The sequence below is a fragment of the Phoenix dactylifera genome, chromosome 13, assembly GCF_009389715.1.
Source record: "Phoenix dactylifera cultivar Barhee BC4 chromosome 13, palm_55x_up_171113_PBpolish2nd_filt_p, whole genome shotgun sequence".
NCBI classification, from domain to species: Eukaryota; Viridiplantae; Streptophyta; class Magnoliopsida; order Arecales; family Arecaceae; genus Phoenix; species Phoenix dactylifera.
Window position 1 is genome coordinate 10604452 of NC_052404.1, and position 12015 is coordinate 10616466.

Genomic DNA, 12015 nt, shown 5'->3' on the forward strand with positions numbered 1-12015 from the left:
TGCGATGCCTGAAAGGATCTCTTCCACTTGTGTCATAAGGAGGGAGAGGGTTGGATAGGATTATTTTGTGTTACTGCACAAAAAAGATGTTCCACCCAATAATGAATTGCCACGAGGCATTTTATTAATTCGGTATGGTTTTTCTTCCCACTCCCCCTTAGCCTACACCTCCTCCTCCTCCTATCTTTCCTTCATCTAGTCCTCTAACTCCTCCCAATCTCTATAAATCGGCTTTGATCATGACCGGCGAGCTAGTCTAGGTTGGTCCAGTGTGTATGTCTTACCTTGTAGTTGATTGCTATTCTTGGGTTGTTCGCTGTCTTGACAGGTCCCCTCATCACTAGTGTCCTTTGCTCAATTTGCCCTGGTAGCCTCCTTGTGGCCAAAAGCATCACTTTCTAGCTCTGAGCCCCACCTTCCCTGTTTCCATGCTTCCTCACAAGGTCCTCGTTGTACCCTAGTTAGGGACCTTCTTTTGTTGCCACTGGAAATTGCTCAACCTGGCTAGGCTGCTGGAGTGCTCGGACTATTGGCTGCTCAAATCATGAAGATCTGCCGAAGATCATAACTCATCTCCACGACGATGGTTAGGTGGCTGCTACACTCGAATGACTATGGTTCTGATATTAGTTACTTTCGAGGCCATATTAAATAATGAAGGCATTGTTCGAACCTTCGTTCTGATTTGGGATCCAACTTGAAATAGCAAAAATAGAAAAGTTCTTTTGCTGAAGAGTGTCCGATAGAGAATTCTCTAATGCCTAAGTCATAATATCTCCCAGAAGACAGTAGAGGTGTTACGAGAATAGTAGAGCAACAGTGTAAAGGAATAAAGGAGTTTAAGAGCATTTACCTAAAAGATCTTTCGGAAGTTGTTTATATAGACAAAGGTCGACGACACTTGTCGCCGAGAGAATTGAGCCCACGAATCAACCGTTTCTAGTAACTGATTGTACGTCTTGAAGATCGTGTGCGAGTGTTTCATTCGCGCATCTAGCTCATTCATCATGCAACTATAGAAACCGTTTGCAATCATGGCCGAGCTCTCACGAGTTAAAGAAAAAGATTGAAATTTGACAGATTCTCCGTGTGTTTCTAGAGTTAGCCGTGTGGTAGACTTTGATTAGTCGATCGAAAGCTTCATGGCAAGCTCTCACTAGTGCGTCTGCCGCATAAGCAGTGGTTGGTTTCGAGGCATATCATCTCTCAATTGTGTTGCCATTACCATCTTGTTGAAGCCAAAAATATACAATTCCTTTTTACCCAAGCTTGATAATATGAGTTTTTTTCTAAAATTAGCTGGTAGATAATCATGATTTCTCTCACAGTTTATTCCTTTTCTCGTGATGTTATGTTCTCCATCTATTGGTTTGATAATCAAATTTTTCATACCCTGCCATTTATTTATTGGCTCAATAATTTTCTCCGTGCAAATATGGACCAAGATAGGCATGCTATTATGTAATATCAAAAATCCTGCTCCAAGATAGGCTTTTTTTTTTTGTTGCCTCCTCCATCCACTTCAATCATTTACCATAGCCTTGTGAAGCGGAGCCAACCTCGATGCAAACAACTTGTAAGGTGAAATATGACTAGCTCAAAAACTCTCTCAGTAGTCTCAGTTTCTGTAACATAGCTGAGGACTGCTCGAAAAATGATTTTTTTTTTTTTTGAATCGGCAGCTCACACTATCCTAGCATAAGCACTGCTAGTTATATCAGCATCAAGCAAACAATGTAAAGTAAAAGGAAAAAAAAACTGTTGAATCCAAAAAAACTCTTTGGAGTGGTGTAAAGCGAAAGAGACGATCTAATCATCCGTCTGGTTCGCCTTCTGAAAGACATGCCCAACCTGAAGAACCCGACACTCTCGTAGCATCCGGCAAATATCACTCAGAAGCGAGTGCTCCATCTTCTAGTGCACCTGGAAAGGGTTCAACGTAGCTTTCATAACCTTCAATTGTACAAAACTTATTTGAGAGCGGGACTTGACCACTGCTATTATTACTTGGATTAATGACCGTATTATCCCACCTTGCACCAATCCTCAGCTCATTGATAAATACCACTCTATTTCCAAATTGGAGGTGTTTAAGGCTGAACATATATATACTGGGAGGCCGATGCTGCGGCTGATTGGGTGGCAAGCAGCAGGGGAATTCATCGGGATTTCCGGAATGGTTCTGAGCTTCCTTCGGATGCGGTAAGGGCTGAGCCAAACTCGTGGTAGTCTGGCATTGGATCAGAACTCACCATCACGCTGCCGCTCCCGCCTTTCTCTCTCTCTCTCTCCAGCGTAGGAGGAAAGAAAGGCCAAGGGGGACAAAGAATCCCCCAACCCCTCAAATCCCCAAATAAAGTCCCCAACCTCAAATAAAATTGCCCCCCTCTCCACTTTTTTTCTTTCCAAATCCATGCCTCCGCCCCTCCCTGCGAGCCTCCTTAAAGCCGTCGCCCCCTTCCCGGCCCCCCGCCACCATCCGCCCTCCTTAACCTATGGAAAGCGGCAGCGGAAGAGGCCCCTGCCCCTTGTCCCCCGCTCCCCAGGATTCGTGCGCCCCAACGCTGGCGCCATAATCAATAGGTCGAGCGCCACGAGGAGGAGGCTCTTCGTCGCCCTATCGGGGAGAGGGGGGATCGGTGCGGCTCCGCGATCCGCGGGGCAGGGCGGCTGGTGGTGGATGAGGTCCGGATCTGGGCGCGCGACGCTCGCCGCCGGGGAGGGCTCGCTCGGTGCGAGGAAGTGGACCGCCGGCGGTACGTACGGAGGAAACGGTGGCGAGGGCAAGGTGACCCAAGGGAACGTGATGAGTTCCCTTCATCAGCACCCAATTGATGGAAGAGAGGTGGGGAGTAATGGGGGTTATAGGCAGGAAGGGCAACAAGGTTCACCAAGATTGTTGACGCTGCCCACCGTTCTTACAATCGGTCGTGTTGCTGCCGTTCCTCTTCTCGTAAGCAGTAGGTCTACTTTGTCTTTCTCTTCTTTCCTTTTAATTTGTCTACATCTATATACGTTTCTTTCATGTTTGCTTGTTTGGTTGCTGATTCACAAGAAAAGATGATATTTTGGTGTTCACCGTGATATTTTTTTTTCCCTTGCGGAATTGATTCATAACCTTTAGCTGGCTGGCGATGCTTGTTTTTCGAATTTTCTTCTGGGATTCAAGCCATGTTTACCCGATCCCCTATTCTTTTGTTGATTCCGCAATATTTGAACATTAAAACCAGGAGATGATACAAATTTGTTAATTTGTTAACATAATATGTGATTTGAATCTGCGTTCTTCCATACAAAGGAAGGATCTGTTCTTAATTTCAAAAGATTGATATCAAAATTTGCATCCTTAGAAACAAGCATGATTGTTGGACAACTCATGCATCTATAGAATCTTGGAATAAATCTGCAATTCTCATAATTTCTCATATATTCTTCCATTATTTTTAACCATAGGTTGCTGAAGCTTTTATTCATTGAGAAGAGGCAAATATATACCACCATTGTTCGCTTGGCTTTGGAATTTAAAAAAAGAATAATTCCCAATTTTTTTTTTTGTTTTGTTTTGTTTTTTTTTTTTTGGGGGGGGGGAGGTTTGCACTACAACTGATCTCTGTAGTCCTGAGGAAAAAGAGAGAAAGTTTTTGGAATTGAGGGTTTGCTAAATGCATGTAGAAATTAGGCAAAAGTGATTTTATTTCTTACAATTTTTTTCATCTCAACCTCAGATAGGTAGGATGACCAACATAAAATTGCGATCATTCTTAGTAAAGCCATTGCCATGACATGCAGGATTGTCATTTCTAAGGGTTTATAGGATGCGTCAGAATAAAAAATTGGACTTGGATGAGGCAGCAAAAAATTGGGTTAATGGGAGCTTATCTATCTCTTTAGAAGAACAAGAGATGCGTAACTAAGATTTCAGATTTGGATATGCTGAAAATCAAGAGTGAAATCCGATTTCAAACCTGACTAACTATAGTGGAATATGAATCCTCGAATCCTAGCACCATGTGGGTTCTTTTGTCCTCGTCCAACTATTGTGATTATACACTTTGTGTAAGTAAAATCTGTTCGGAACGTGACATATTGATCTCTGGGAGTAAGGTTTATTGGTCATGGACCAGATATGGTCGAATATAAGTGTACATTCCAGATTGAAGAATGTATGTTCTGTAATTCTGTTTTCTTAGAACATATAAGTATCAGTTGTATCTATGCATGTCCCTTTTTTCCTACTGCTATGCTGCATGGGGGATTTTTTTTCCGATTTATGTATGTATTGCATTTGATGAGACTAACATCTTCATTTCCTCACTAGCCTTTTACATGAATGGTTGGTGGGCAACAACTGCAACAACATGCATATTTATTGCTGCGGCTGTCACAGACTGGCTAGATGGTTATATTGCTCGCAAGGTTTGTACCCTGTATCACTTAATGTCTCATATATAGGATGTTAACCCAGTTATACTTGTTTATGCTTTGACAGAATGTTTGCTTGCTGTAACATTTTTTCTGTTTATCAGATGCACTTAGGGACACCTTTCGGTGCATTTTTGGATCCTGTAGCCGATAAGGTTTCTCCTTTTCTTCTGTGCCTTCTTTTGCTTGCACTGTCATTATTGAATCTTGGATAGCTTGAATTTTATAGATCAATTAAGAAGATGACATTAAGTACCTTTTTATGTTTTTTCAATGACAGTTTAAGAATCCTATTAATTTATTTTGCTCATTGAGTGCAGCTTATGGTTGCTGCCACACTAGTATTATTGTGTACCAGACCTTTGGAAGTCGCTGCATTTGGAGAAGTACCATGGCTTCTGACAGTACCTTCAATTGCCATTATTGGTAGAGAGGTGATCACCAATTTATAACTTCATTTGTTGTGTTAATAAACTGCTAGCTTTCTCTGTTTTGTGTTCCAGGTCATTGGTGCCTTCATCTCTTCACCTTGGTATTGCACTGTTTGTAAATCATCCATGCTATCCTGTTAAGTTTACCATATTGTTATTTATAGTGCGATTGATATGGATACTTGGTTTTAGAATGACTGTTGTAAATGACTATACTGTATCTTTTCCTGCCAAATTACAGCTGACTTATCTGATGGCTAAAAGACATTTATTATAAAAGAATGCAGTGGTACAGTTGTGAATGTTAAGCAGTAAACTCTGAATGTGACTTCAGTTTAACCAAAACCCTAGGTCTTAAATACCATGTGTTGGGCCTGTCCTAGTTTTTTCGTGGAACGGGACACCCTAACATTGAGGATGGTGAATGTCCCGGCTTGTCCCGGTCTATTTCCCGACTCATTCTATCTTGAAACTTGGGATGACGTGTCATCCCAGCACTCGGGACAGTGGGACGCCCCGCCGTCCCATTGGCATTTAAAATCTTGATCATGATCAATTTGGGATCTGAAAGTTCCATAAAAGAGCATGTTAGATTTTTGCTAAATAGTCATCTTATATTTTATACCAAAATGAATATCTATTATAAAGTTTTTTGTAAGCCTACACTCATCTAAGTTTATTTGTATCATCCCATCCCACGCCTCATCCTAGTAAGCATACAAAATTTTAGAATTGTATTGCAGGTGATTTTGCGGGATATCCTCTAGCAAAATACTGCTTTCTGAAAATGGATCTTTCTAACATCTGGTGAATTTAGCCCTGCCAAGGTAAGTTTTTTTCTTATTGGATCAAACACAGATTATCCAACCCTGTAAAATAGAACTACTTTCTAATCCCCAATGACATTTTGTCACTATGAAGAGGAATAATAGCACCAGATCACGAATTCTATCAATATCTGCTGGAGGAGCAGGAATGAAGAATTAATATCCTTGTTTAAGTTTCATGAAATTGTTGGTTTCAAAAAGCAATAACCTTGTTGTTATTAGAGTTCCCACTGAAACCAGACAAGCAACTTGCTCTTTGAAAACTAAAATAGCATTTTATTGCTATTAGTACCTGCCATTACTCTCCCTCATGCTTATAACATTCTGTATGCACATTCAATGAATGTTCCTCTCCCAATATGCACCATAAAACCACGTGGCACTGTGCCTCCTGCCTATTGTATATTAATAGAAACTATGTCAGGTCTCCTTTGTTTTGCTTTAAATGAATTGAACAACTGCCTGAGTAGGTACAAAACCCTTCGGTGTCAGCTTTAAGCTTTTTGTGACCTTTTAAAATTTCTTTTCAACTAGCATCTTCCTGATCTTCATTGTACATTTTAACTTTAATTCACCTTTGTGGGATAACATGCATTTTAATTCTGCTTACAGACTGTTATTTCTATTACATTCTTCCTTTTATATATCACTGTACTAATATCTAGGATTTCATTGAGGAGATTACTTGACCAAATCAAACCAATACTTTCACAACTCTGCTGGTTACTAAGTTATTTCATTTAAGCTTATGGTCTTACCTTTTATCTTCCTACCTGAATATTCCTCTACCGTCAAAGCTTCCCATACTTACGGCACACGTAATTATTCATGATAATTTCATAAAGTAGACAGATTACCTCCACTTGCCAATGCATTTATGTGCAGTAAATAGCTTCTACTTTCACACAGCGTATGAGCAACAACTGAATTTCTTTCCTCTCTTCCTTCATAAGCCTATAAGGCCTTACATCGGTTTCTTAAGGTCTTTGCTGATTACTAAACCCTCTGTTGGACTGAGGGATAAAGAAATGGAAATCACGTGAATGTGCATATACAGCAACAGTAAATGAAGTTTAATCACTTTGACATCTCGTGCCTTGCTTAACATCCAGTTATTGGTAAAGTTACTGCTGGATCTCATCAGTTATTTGGTAGTGAAGAGAAGTTGATTATTTTATCTCTTACTGATCATAATAAAATTAACATATATGAAATCCAGGGACGGCCCGCTTTATTCTCTTCTCAGAATGTAGAATTTGGATCAATACCATGCCTAGGATTTCAAGGAGCGATTAACTATATTTAGATAACAACTATATTAGAGTTGACCAGTGACAAAAGAAGTTCGAGCTTATATTCTGCAACGCTTAATTAAGATGTTTTCTTTTCCTCTCTTTTGGAATATAAAAACTAAAAGTTGGATTCTTTGGTAGGGTTACCATTTTATATTACAGAATAAAATTATCCAAACTTTAACTTATACAAGGGTTCTATATAAAAAATACAAAGCAATGCTGGATTGTTATGTGCTTAGATTGTGATGTTGAGGGAGAGGATTCGGTATGTAACTGTGGCATTAGCAGAAGTATTATTATGTGCTAACTCAAGCATTTATTATCCTTTTCTGCAGATAACAATGTCAGCTGTCAGAGAGTGGGCTGCATCTCAGAATAGTAAAGTTCTTGAGGTTGTTTTCTCACTTCAACTGCCTGTCTATTTTCACTCATCATTCCAACATATGTAAACTTTTGATATTGACCTGTGTTGCCTAATAGCAGGCTGTAGCAGTAAACAATCTGGGGAAATGGAAAACAGCAACACAAATGACTGCTCTCACCATCCTCCTTGCCACCAGAGATTCCAGGTTGTCCCTCCAAATGATTAATTATGTTTTAGGATCTTTTTACTTTATTGCATTAATTGCAGAATACTTCACTAAACATAATTTCAATGACTCTGCAGTCTAACAGGGCCGGGTGTTCTGGTTGCTTCTGGTATAGTTTTGCTTTACGTATCTGCTGGGCTTGCCGTATGGTCATTAGCTGTCTACATGAGGAAGATATGGAGAGTTTTGCTTAAGTAATTGTGCAATACTTCATGATGGATACAAGCCTCAATGCTATAGGACTACATTCATAAACATTTGGGATGTCCGAGTGTCATCAACTTGTCAGTCGGCAGTAGGCTCCTAATCTAGCAGGTTTCTCCAGGCCTAATGGGACCTTTTTCTTATTGATCAAAGCAAGCTGACTGGTTGGTGGATGTGATGCGATCATTCTACAGCGTGGAGGCTGGTGCACAAACATTTCATTCATTGTATACTGCATCATTTGTTTGGTTAGCAATTTTCTCATAAGAATCAGTGGATGTTTTTACATCTTATCACAATTACTGCTGTTTTGTCAAATTTCCCTGGACAAAAACCTTGGTGGGCCATGAGAGTAGTTGGAAACATTTTATGGTTGTTTGGAAAACAAAAGATTTTGATTATAGGATGTTTGTTACATGAATCAAAGACGTCAGTGATCAGGCACAGGCTCCACATTTTTTGCAGAAAGATCTATTCCATTATAATTGAAAGCGTATCATTGCATATTGATATTTTTATCTGTTAATTAATATCGTTCAGAATGGAGTTGCCTTTTTGTTTAAAAAAAAATACCAAGCAGTCTAAAGTATAGATAGTGGAGCGCAATCTTTATGGTGCATATATCCTAGAGAAGCATGGTAGGTATGATTCCTGCAATTTGGGATTGTTCTGTTTGTTGTAATTGCTTTCAAGCTTACAGCCTGTGATTTATTTTCTGGTGGGACAGATGGTGGATCTCTGTTGAATATGAAGTCCTTTGTGTATTAACTTGGTCATTTATAAGTTTTTACTCCGACTGGTCAGGTAGGATCTGCTGTAGGGCAACTTGTAGCCAAGAGCTCCTCAGAACAATGATATTAGTGAATGGTGATCGTTGCTTTTATGGGACATTATCGCCTATATGAGTTTTTCCAATACTTCCATGTTGGGATTGGTCGCTGGTTTTAATTTGATAGAAATTCGGTGTTGGTGCAGTAGGCTTTGGGGTATGGCTTCTTCATTAAGCTGTATATTCTTGTCCTTATCTTTTGCAGATAGTGGTTTTGGTTCAGGCGAAACTTTGCAGGAGAATTCAGATACAGATCAAGCTTTCGCTTTTTCGCTTTGCATCTTCACTTTTGAGGGTTAGGGTTAAGTGCGTTTCGAACCAGCTTTCGCTTTTTCTCTCCACAATGTCGCTTGAAGGACTCGTCCAGCAGAATATAGATATCATTTTATGCACATGATAATGTTCTTTTATGCACGGTGGTACATACGGTATCTGAACATTAGGTTTCTTGATGCAGTCATCAGGATTGCTTATCAAAAAAAGAAAATTACAGTCATCAGGATTGTGTCCGGCTATGATGTCTTCCCTCTCAAAGCCTCAACTCTCACTGGGGTGCCATGTACACGTTATCTTACGTGTATCTCACGCCGTAGTATGAAACACGAAACGTTCTGCGGAAATCAATCTTTATCACCGGGCATTCCCGCCAACTCCAATCCCAGTTTGGCTTGGATGGATGAGGCTTTCCGCGCCCCTCCAACAAAACCAAGCCCTCCGACGCGCCCTGGCCGCCGTCGCTTCCTCACCCGGCCCGGACTACCGCGCCTACGGGCTCCTCATCCAGCACTGCGCCGACCACGGCCTCTTCCGCCAGGGCCGCCAGCTCCACGCCCGCCTCCTCTTCCTCTCCGTCCTCCCTGACAACTTCCTCGCCTCCAAGCTCCTCTCCCTCTACTCCCGCTCCGCCCGCCTCCCCGAGGCCCGCCGCTTATTCGATGCCGTCCCTCGCAAGAACCTCTTCTCCTGGAACGCCATGCTCCTCGCCTACGCCCTCCACGGCTGCCCCTTCGACGCCATCCGCCTCTTCGCGTCCCTCCCCTCCTCCCTCGCCCCCGACGCCTTCACCCTCTCCGCACTCCTCAAGTCCCTCTCCTCCCTCCCCACCTCCTCGCTCCCCCGCCTGGCCGGAAGGGAGGTCCACGCCTTCTCCCTCCGCGCTGGGCTCGACGCCGACCTCTTCGTCTCCAATGGACTGACAACGCTCTACGCTCGGACGGACGATTTGACCTCCGCAAGGAAGTTGTTCGACGCGATGCCCAAAAGAGATATCATCTCCTGGAACTCCATGATATCTGGGTATTCTCAGGGTGGAAACTACGACGCGTGCCTGCGACTATACCAGGAGATGGAACAGGGGCGGGACGGCGTGGTCCCTAACGGGGTCACGGTGGTTAGCGTGTTGCACGCTTGTGCTGAACTCAAGGACCTTGTTTTTGGTATCAGAGTTCACCGGATGGCAGTGGAGAATGGGATTGAAATGGATACGGCGTTGTGGAATTCGATCATCGGGTTGTATGCCAAGTGTGGGAGCTTAGATTATGCTCGGAGATTGTTCGAAGAGATGGCCGAGAAGGATGGCGTCAGCTACAGCGTGATGATAACTGGGTATATGAGCTATGGGTTTGTGGATCGGGCAATGGAGCTCTTTTGGCGAGTGGTGAATCCTGTTCTGAGTACATGGAATGCTGTGATATCCGGTCTCTTCCAAAACAACCGTCACAACGATGTCTTGGATTTATTGCGCGAGATGCAGGCTTCTGGTTTTAGGCCTAATTCAGTAACTCTTTCAAGTGTTCTTCCCTCTCTTTCCTTCTTTTCGAACCTCCTGGGAGGGAAGGAGGTCCACGGCTACTGCATCAGGAATGAATGTGATCAGAACGTCTATGTGGCAACTGCGCTCATTGACCTGTATGCCAAGGCTGGGTTCCTCGAGGGAGCTCAAAGGCTCTTCGAGGGAACCAAGGTTAGAAGTGTCATTGTTTGGACTGCAATCATATCGGCCCATGCAGCTCATGGAGGCGCTGATGCTGCACTCTCTCTGTTTGTTGGGATGCTCGATGCTGGGATTAAGCCAGACTCTGTGACTTTCACTGCAGTGCTCTCTGCTTGTGCTCATGCCGGGGTGGTAGACAAGGCTCGCCAAATTTTTGATGCTATGTTGCTGGAACATGGAATTTCTCCAGCAGTTGAGCATTATGCTTGCATGGTTGGAGTCCTTAGCCGCAAAGGGATGCTTAAAGAAGCTGTGGAGTTTATTGATAAGATGCCCTTTGAGCCAAATGCGAAGGTATGGGGTCCATTGCTCAATGGAGCAGCGATGTTTGGCGATGTCGAGCTTGGGCGGTTTGTGTTTGACCGGTTATTTGAGATCGAGCCAGAGAACACAGGGAATTACATTGTCATGGCTAATTTGTATTCGAAGGCTGGGAAATGGGAGGAAGCCGACATGGTGAGGGATAAGATGAGGGGAACTGGTCTGGCAAAGATTCCAGGTTGTAGTTGGATTGAAATGAGCGATGGGTTGCAGGTCTTTGTAGCTCGAGGTACATCAAATAGGTGCTCTGAAGAAATCTATGTTGTGCTTGAAGGACTGGTTAGATTAATGACAGAAGAGGGTTACGTTTCAAGTTGTGCATTGGATGAGGAGAGTGATTGTTGAAAGCCATTGGACTGCAGTTGAGCATCAGAGGACTCTCATCTTTTTCTCAAAGCACTGCTTATGGAATTGCTATTATCTTCATCACTTTGAAGCCCTGAACTGGCTGAACTTGTTCTGGACTGCATGCATGCTAGATTTAGCTATTTGACTAGTCTATGTCCTCGGTCTATAGGTCCTGGTAATCTTTGAAGGATCAATCTCATTGCTTCCCTAAACAATGAGAAACCCTTGGAGTCGTAATGGTAATCGAAGGATACTGGTGGCTGGCAAAAGTTAAAAAGATTAGTTTTTATGTTTTACTGGACAGTAAAACCTCTGAAAACAGAGGGTATCATATGGATGAACAAGGTTGAAGCATGAGAAATGAGAAAGTCCTTGAATTGTATATATCGATTATTTTCAGCAGCTTATAAAGGGATTTGGTAAAACTTCTATGCCTGCTCGGTAGGTCCTGTTTTCTGACTCACTGGGAGATTCTGGGGTTTATTGACCTTTCTTTGGGTGTTAGCTGGTAGATGATAGCGTGGATACAAGCATCATTGAAGCACATTAGGGGATTTCTTATATCTAAATTGAAACTAATAATGCCACTGACTGGATGCTATCTTATGTAGCCAATCATACCAGATCTATGTTATGGGATTCTACGACAAATCTTCATGGTCCGTTATTTAATATTTTATTTGCTGATTCTCATGGATGTATCTACGCTCAAATGGTTTAATTTATCTAGTTCAGCATGGATTTGGCAGCAGTGG

General features: G+C 42.4%; 2 protein-coding genes across 3 annotated transcripts; both read left to right on the forward strand.

Annotated features, from left to right (window-relative positions):
• The first annotated feature begins 2118 nt into the window (after positions 1-2118).
• On the forward strand, positions 2119-8254 carry LOC103706634 (CDP-diacylglycerol--glycerol-3-phosphate 3-phosphatidyltransferase 2-like). Of its 2 annotated transcripts, none has more exons than XM_039133051.1 (7): positions 2119-2960; positions 4319-4416; positions 4527-4577; positions 4743-4856; positions 7311-7367; positions 7456-7544; positions 7643-8254. In XM_039133051.1, exons 1-7 carry the CDS (start codon positions 2414-2416, stop codon positions 7761-7763), a joined length of 1077 nt encoding a protein of 358 aa, XP_038988979.1. In that variant the 5' UTR covers positions 2119-2413; the 3' UTR covers positions 7764-8254. The 2 variants fall into 2 exon arrangements, with proteins under 2 accessions (XP_038988979.1, XP_038988980.1); XM_039133052.1 differs by having other exon boundaries at positions 2121-2960; positions 7459-7544.
• A 704-nt stretch (positions 8255-8958) lies between these two features.
• On the forward strand, positions 8959-11642 carry LOC120112908 (pentatricopeptide repeat-containing protein At2g37310). Its single transcript, XM_039133053.1, has one exon. It carries the CDS (start codon positions 9275-9277, stop codon positions 11255-11257), a length of 1983 nt encoding a protein of 660 aa, XP_038988981.1. The 5' UTR covers positions 8959-9274; the 3' UTR covers positions 11258-11642.
• The last annotated feature ends 373 nt before the right edge of the window (positions 11643-12015 follow it).